Below are 7,920 nucleotides of genomic sequence, written 5' to 3'. Positions count from 1 at the left end.
CGAGGGTTGCGATCCCGTTACTGGTCAGTAAAAAAAGACAAAAAAAGGAAAAAAAAAAAAATTTGGGACGAAATACTTTTTGCTGACTGGCAGTATTAGAAATATATTTGCAGGATTATAGGTGACTGTTTTTATCTTTTTGCTTATCTGTTGTTTCTATGTTTTCTATAGTGAAATGGTACTACTTTTATAATAAGAAAACAAGTGAAAAAGAAAGCTCCTGACAAAATATGTAAATGCCATATTGCTTCCAAAATATGTAAATGCCATTTCTACAGTGAATCACCCTAGTATGTGGGAGGTGGCCCTGAGCCATCAGGTGTTCATTGCTACACGGTAGCCCTAAGCATCCTCAGGGAGAACAGGTATGTTTGATAAGCTCTCTCTGAAAGGCATATATCAACATGCTTACAAGCTTGGACTTTGAGCCCAGGTGGCTTTCCCACTGCTGGAAAGGTTAGCTCTTGCATTTTGAAACAGGACATACTATAAGACCTGTGGTCTCTTCCCTGAATACGTTCAGAGGGACTGACTTGTTGAGATCAGATCTCTTTTGTGATCCTGGGAATAAGCAATGTAATGCCTACTACAAGCCACAGATTAATATTTTAGGGGATCCCTTTGATTAAGCTGTGATGACTTTTTTTTTTTTTTTTTAAAGATGACTGGTAAGGTGATCTTAACCCTTGGCTTGGTGTTGTCAGCATCATGCTTTCCCAATAGAGCTAACCAGCCATCCGTATATAGGGATCCAAACCCTTGGCCTTGGTGTTATCAGCACCACACTCTCCCAAGTGAGCCACAGGCCAGCCCTTTTGATGACATTTTAATTGGTCCTATTTTAGGGCAACTTCTCAATCCGGACAGCCAAGATACAGCAAAATGTGTGTGACACTATCATCCGCATCTTTAAAAGACATGGTATGTCCTTTTTTAAAAATTACATTCCTTCTCATAAGATGTTTTTTGGTTTTTTTCCTTTTCATTGTTAGAAAGTAGTGTTAATGGATTTGAGTACAACCATATTTTACTTTTAAATTTAGTTACAACTAATTGACCACACGTGAAATTTAAGCTTAGTTTTTGCAGTTCAGCTTGTTAAGGAGAAACTGATTTGAATATTGCAACCTTGTTACAAAAGATATAGTTGGTTTGTGGAGTCAGAAGGAAGACTAAGTTGACAAACTTAACCCTACATGAGCCCTCTATTTGTAAATTTAGAAAATTGAAGAAAACATGATGATGATTTCAATGGTCCCTATAGCAGATTACTTAACTGCAAGTTTGTGTTCATTTTAGGTTGCCTCCTAGGAAGAATGAGAACCTGGTAATTAGTTATTTTTTCTAATTTGGTACAGGAGCTGTCCAGTTGTGTACCCCACTACTGCTTCCCCGAAATAGGCAAATATACGAGCACAATGAAGCTGCCTTGTTCATGGACCACAGCGGGATGCTGGTGATGCTTCCTTTCGACCTGCGGGTGAGGCTGGAAACAGTCTGCTGACAGTCTTGTTACCATGTCTGGTCACAGAATAGAGTCTCTCTGAGAAGATTGCTCCTATTGGTCATTTTCCCCCAGGCTTATATTCTGTCACCTTTAGGAAATGTATTCTTAAGGGTGAGAGCATTAGAGAGTTAAGTAAACATTTGACCCTGAATGAATCCATCTTGCTAATAGTGCAAGTTATGGCTGTAGGAACTGGAACCCTGTGTTGCAGGTGCCACATGTTCACCTCAGTGTTGAGCTCCGCCAAGTGATCATAACATGTTAACCTGGTCAACTCAGGCAAATAAGTGTAGTTTGGTTTTTTTACTTCTTGTCTAGATCTTCAGTAAAATCCTAACCTGTTAACGTCTAGAACAATTAAATTCTTGTAAAAGCAAGTATGTCTGCTAATTGGGTGTGCTGAGTTTTACCCATACTTGCTTTCTTCTGACCCCCAGAGCTCCCTCTGACAGCAACAATCTTACCAGTCATTCGCTTACATAGCGTTGGCTACTAGCAAGCCATCTGTGACACTGTATGACAGACCAGAGGAAAACACTCCATGTGTATGACAGTCAAGGGTGTAATACCCCTAATGTACAGAAAGCACTTATAAGTAGTTACGCAAGCAAAGGATATAATCAGGCAATTCTCAAAAGAGAAAATGCACATGGCTGATAAACTCCTGAAAAGCTGTTCAGCCTCACTAATAAGGAAATGCAAAGGTTTCTCAACTTCATCCTTCAGACTGGCAAAAATATTTAAATTATCATCATCCAGAGATGACAAGGGTATATAGGAAAATAGGTACTTTCAGATGTTGCTGATAGGAATGTGCATTGCTAAATCTTTAGAAGAGTAACCTGAAAGTTTCTAATAAAATTTTTAAAAATTTTATGCACATGCTATACCCTTTGAACTAGAAATCCCACTTTGAGGAATTTATTCAAAGAAATAAAAAGACATTAATTTATGAATGTTAAAAGGATGTTTATTGCCCTATTATCATGGTAGTCAAAAACTAAAAACAATCTCATGTTTTTCAATAGGAAAATGGTTGAATCACTTGCCGTCAATACTATGGAATATTAAGGAGCTATTAAAAAGAAAATTTAGACCTATATTTAGATCTAAATTTAGATCTATAAGATGAAAATACATATAGGTTTTTTAGATATATTCATATCTATATTTGATCTGTAGGAATATCCATGGTAAATTGTTAGCTAAAAGAAAAAAGTAAGTTTGCACTTGATATGTATGCAGGTATAAACTTGCTCTCAGTTATGTGAATGTTCGTGCACACCAGTTTGTGTATATCACCAAAGAGTAAGGTGTCAAAGAATAACTCAAACCTTTCTGGAGGAGATAATGGAATCAAAGCTTTTTTTTTTTTTTTTTAAATATCTGTGTTGTGTGGCTTATTGCAAGGACAGGTTTTTGCTCTTATGATTTAAGAGGAAATATCTTCCATATTCTTGGCTTCTGTTTTTCTTTTATAGTAAATAAAGTGGTTTGGGATTATTTTGAGGTAAAGGTGAATAAAAAGCACATCAGACATTTGGGATCTGTTAAAGAGAGAGTAAAAGTACAACCATTTATATAGCTATACTTAAAACTGGTTTCTTATTTTCTAAATATTAGGAGACTAAAGTACAGATTTTTAAACATCAGCTGCCTTTCTGTGAGCTGAGACTCAAATGCAAAAAATGAAAAGTGCTCTGTGAGAATTTGACCCATTAGTTAATGATACCATGTCAGATCTCTTGGGGCAATCTGACAATGGTTTTATAAGTTCATAAGTTCTGACTCTTATTTGTAGGTAGTTATTAAGAATTTCTCCTAAGACATTGGTAGGAAAATCAGGAAATTCATCTTAAAAGATAATACCCATTATGACTGCGTTATCATAAATAACTTCTTTTTTTTAAGTTCACTGGTAACCAGATAAACTTACAGCGATTTTAATTTGGCAGAGTACAGTATATTTAAGGAAAAGTGATTTTTTTCCAAACATAAAAAAACTAAGAAACGCCGTATATATAATGTTGATGGGATGGGTAGCAGTGGAGCCCACTGCCAACTAGAGCACTCAGGAACATTTCAAGAAGTGTGAATGGTGATTGGTGCACAACTCTGTGAATAGCCTAAAAACCACTGAATTGCATATTTTTAAAGGGTGAACTTTATGGTGTGTGAGTATATGGTATATTTCAATAAAGCTGTTATTAAAAAGCAGGAGAAGTGTGGTAGTTGGCACATCTTGACATTGACCTTTAAAACTTTGTTTTTCAGGTCCCTTTTGCAAGATACGTGGCAAGAAACAATATACTGAATTTAAAACGGTAGGAAACAGTAGGGGGTTCTACTTGATAGATGTGGGAAAGAAACCAAGGAAGAACGTTTTATCTTCTGTTATCCTTACACAGTAAAGAATTCTGGGTTCAAAGTACTGAGCTTGGAATATGGTCAAAAAGCCCAGCCACAGTAACACTTTCCATAAGGTGGCTAGGACTGGTGGCCTTCTCTTTGGAAGGAATGTGGCAGTTAGGTACCGTGGCGTTCCTGCAGTCTATTTTGGGCTTTCTAAAATGCCCCCAGGCAACATAACTAATTATTTTCACAAATGGTTGCTTGAAAAAACATCTGGCTGTTCTTGGTCACTGTTGACCCCTTTTGAAATTTAATTGGAGGGACAAATGGCCAATGATCTCTGTGTGAAAACTGCCTATAAGGTAACTGAACAAAAGCTGCCTGTAGAGAAGTAGAGTAAACCCAGCAGGAACGCTGAGCTGAGCACTGAGGATCTCCAGGCACTTAGCATTGGAAAAATGTTTTCTGTACATTCAAATACCACAGGAGTTGAACACTGAGATCTTCGTATATTGGAACAGTATTGTTGTCAGTGAGTCACCCTCCTTTAAAGCTCCTTTCTTCAACTGAAATCAAAGCTCTTTATGTGCTTTTATTCTAGCTACAAGTGAACAATTAATAGTCAAAATCCTAAGGTATGGTATTCCTGTGTAAAAGGCAATCAGTAAAAGTAAAATTATTTTTTTGTGTGTAATTTCATCTCTATTTCAGACATTAAAAAAAAAAAAATTTAAGCCCCATGGTTTAATGGTGGCAGAACTGGGAATTGGAACCCAGATCACAAGGCAAGGCTATTCTGGGACAGATCTCTCTTTAAGCCCTCTTGATCATACCACTGATTAATTTTTTCTCATATATGTATCTTTTATCTTATTCAACAATGTCTCATACATATTGGTTTCCAGTAAGCAATGACCCTAGAAATCTGGATTTCTCTCTCCAGATACAGCATAGAACGTGTGTTCAGACCTCGCAAGTTAGATCGATTTCATCCCAAAGAACTTCTGGAATGTGCATTTGATATTGTCACTTCTACCACCAACAGCTCTCTGCCCACTGCTGAAATCATCTATACTATCTATGAAATCATCCAAGAGTTTCCAGCACTTCAGGTTCATATTTTAACATTCTGAGATTACCCCCGCTAGAGTCCTTCACCAAGTGTGGTGGGCAAAGCCACAGCAACTTCAGACCTGCTTCTCGGTTTGTGCTGGCAATGAATCACATCTTCCTAAAGTAACTGAAACAAGTTTGACAATGTTGCTTTCAGGGCTCATCTCAGGCTCTTACCTCTACCTTAGCAGGAACTGCTTTTTGTTTTGGGGGATAGGTATTGTTTCTCCATTCATTCTTCCAAAATGCAAGAAATCGGCTGAGATTCCTAGGATACATATAACATGTTCATACCCTGTTCAGAACCATCAGTGGCTCCCTCCTACTTCCAGTCTCTTAACTCCCCAACTTATCTTTTCACCATGTTTGCACACTACAGGGACTGCTACCTGCTCTCCTCAGGCCTCCCCTCCCCATCCGACACATATGCCCTGTGGTCCCTGCCTCTGTTGTTCAAGTGCTCCCTTGCCTAGAAAGTCTTTTCTTTACCAGCCGTGGTTTGGGCCCTTCTCCCCAGGAAGCCTGACTGCTCCCTAATGGATTGGTTGACCATGTTTTCTTCTCAGCTCTCACAGTTCTTGGTATGGGACAGCCACACACAACCTTGAGTCAGGTTCGTTGTTTTCTCTAAGCAGAGTGTGTGTTCTTTCAAAACAGAGCCCACAGGTCCCCTTTTCCATATACCCCATTGCACCCAGCTCAGCACACAGCTCACCACTATGTGAATGCTCGTTAACTGACTCATGTGGGCAGAAGTACTGATAAGTATTCGGCCAGCCTGTGCTATAAGTCAATTACTATTGAACTAGATTCTTGCTTTTTATTCTAGCTGAAGACCAGTCAGTATTTTTGACACACGTAATTCAATAAAATTAGATTCTACTCTCTGACTAAAACTATGTAAAAAGAACATATATGAAAAAATAAACTAGGAGGCAATATGCTTGAAAATCAGTCCTTCTGTTGTGTTAGGATGATAAATTGGTGGTAAAGGTCCAGATTTGGTCATGTACCTATATTTCATAATGAAAATAATCATAATTTTTCTCTGTATCCCAGGAGAGAAATTACAGTATTTACTTGAACCATACCATGTTATTGAAAGCAATACTCTTACATTGTGGGATCCCAGAAGATAAACTCAGTCAAGTTTACGTTATTCTGTATGATGCCATGGTAAGCATTTAATTACCTTGACTTGACGTTGAAGGATGATAATAGTAATAGTTCATGGTTATTTTCTTACTGATGCAACCATAAAACTGAGTTGGGGGCTTTATCTCCTTCCCTCATTACTCTAAGGTGAAAGAACCAACTGGCTTTAATTACAATTGAGCTTTTTATTCTGTATTAAGCCCTGTACTACTAGTAACCTCCAGGGTGGCTTTTTTTTTTTTTAAGGGTAACTTCTAATTTTAAAAGATCAAATTATCTTATTTAATTTGTAAGGTAATAAAATTCTTTATTAACCTACTTCTTACAGCAAGAAATCTCTGAGTAACCAGTCCTGATACTTGCCAATAATAATTTTTAAAATAGTGACCTTAATTGAGCCCCTGTCCATATGCCAGGCATCGTTCTAAGCTCTCTATGTGGATGCACTGACTTCATCCCCACACCAGTGCTGTTATTGTCCTTCCTTTGCAGGGGCTGAGAGAGGGAATGTTAGTGTTGAGAATAAAAGATAATATGCCCTGCACTTAGTTCTTCCAGCCTGCCTGTGCTTATCAGTAAAGTCATTTATAGACTGGCATTGATTGAATTGGGGGCAGCAGCTTAAACCTCTGCTGGAGCCTCACTTACCACCTTCTTTCTGTGGGACTGGGGCTATGGCACATCCAGTTACCCTTCCCTAATTTAGCCACATTGTAGTATTTATTACTTTGTAGTACATGCACAGATACAGAGCCTGAAGGGGAAACATTGAGAAAAGAGTGTCATGATATGATGCTGAAATGGAGATGAATGCTTATCTCTGCTAATATCTTTTCCTATTAAATTTTGTTTTCATAATAAGTAAGAGGCATCCAGGAGTTGCAATAATTAACCGTGCGAGACAGTCTATGATTAAGGCAGAATGAATAGTGGAAGTCCATAATGGCGTATTGTCTTTTATACTCCAAAAGGCTGAACTAGCTTTTTTTTCATCTGATAAGTACACATCAAGGACCCAAACTTTACTGTTTGTTTCTTAGTGGTTTTTTCCTCCCCACAATGTGCTGCTGCTCTTTGGCAGTGGCAGATGTAATATAAAGTCAGTTGGACAGTGGCAGAAACCCCAGGGATTATGCAGAGCGGTGTCAGCTCATTCTTGTTCATATCCCGTAGCCACAGCCACAGTCCATTCACCAGTGTGGGATGAGATGCTCAGAGACTGGCTTTTACCAGGGGAACATGGATCAAAATGACTCCCTCCCTGCCCAAACAGAAATGCACTGGTTAAACCTGTCCAGATCTGGGCTGCCTCACCACTCAGCAAGTACAGCTCTCCCCTTTTTACTTCTTTTGTGTCAGGGTTCTTCAAATTTTAAAATAATGTTAGTGATGGTTTTATGTGAATTGGGAAAAAACTTTTTTTAATGGCAGGATTAAATCCATCCTTTACAATTAGGAACAGTTTGTCCAAAATGAAGGATATAATTAATTGTATAATTAATTGTATCAGAATTAGCCTGGAAATTGTATCTTGTTCAGGGCCAGATTTAGTGAGTCTCATCGTTAACTTTTTTCTTCTGCATTAGACAGAGAAGCTGACAAGGAGAGAAGTGGAAGCCAAATTTTGTAATCTTGCTTTGTCTCCTAATAGTGTAAGTACCTTCTAATGGTCTTATGACAGCTTTCTCTGTCATTTTGTGATACCAAAAAATGTCACCAAATTCTTGTTGCAGTAACGTGGCAGCACTTTCTACCACTTCACAGATGCAGTTTTTCCCTCGAGTGTTAGGTAC

The 7,920-nt window shown here is 38.2% G+C and overlaps 1 protein-coding gene across 1 annotated transcript; it reads left to right on the top strand.

Annotated features, from left to right (window-relative positions):
* Positions 1-820: 820 nt before the first annotated feature.
* LOC103583120 (eukaryotic translation initiation factor 2-alpha kinase 4-like) lies at positions 821-7,779 on the top strand (the record flags this gene model as incomplete). The annotated part of the gene is made up of 6 exons (XM_008564530.1): positions 821-921; positions 1,359-1,480; positions 3,782-3,831; positions 4,803-4,971; positions 6,032-6,148; positions 7,714-7,779. Coding segments are annotated over exons 2-6 (447 nt in total), but the record flags the coding sequence as incomplete, so codon positions are not given.
* Between the last annotated feature and the right edge of the window lie 141 nt (positions 7,780-7,920).

This window comes from Galeopterus variegatus, unplaced genomic scaffold (assembly GCF_000696425.1).
Source record: "Galeopterus variegatus unplaced genomic scaffold, G_variegatus-3.0.2 Scaffold19794, whole genome shotgun sequence".
In the NCBI taxonomy this organism is placed as follows: domain Eukaryota; kingdom Metazoa; phylum Chordata; class Mammalia; order Dermoptera; family Cynocephalidae; genus Galeopterus; species Galeopterus variegatus.
Note: the sequence above shows the minus strand (reverse complement) of the source record. Positions and strands in the feature narration are given on the sequence as shown.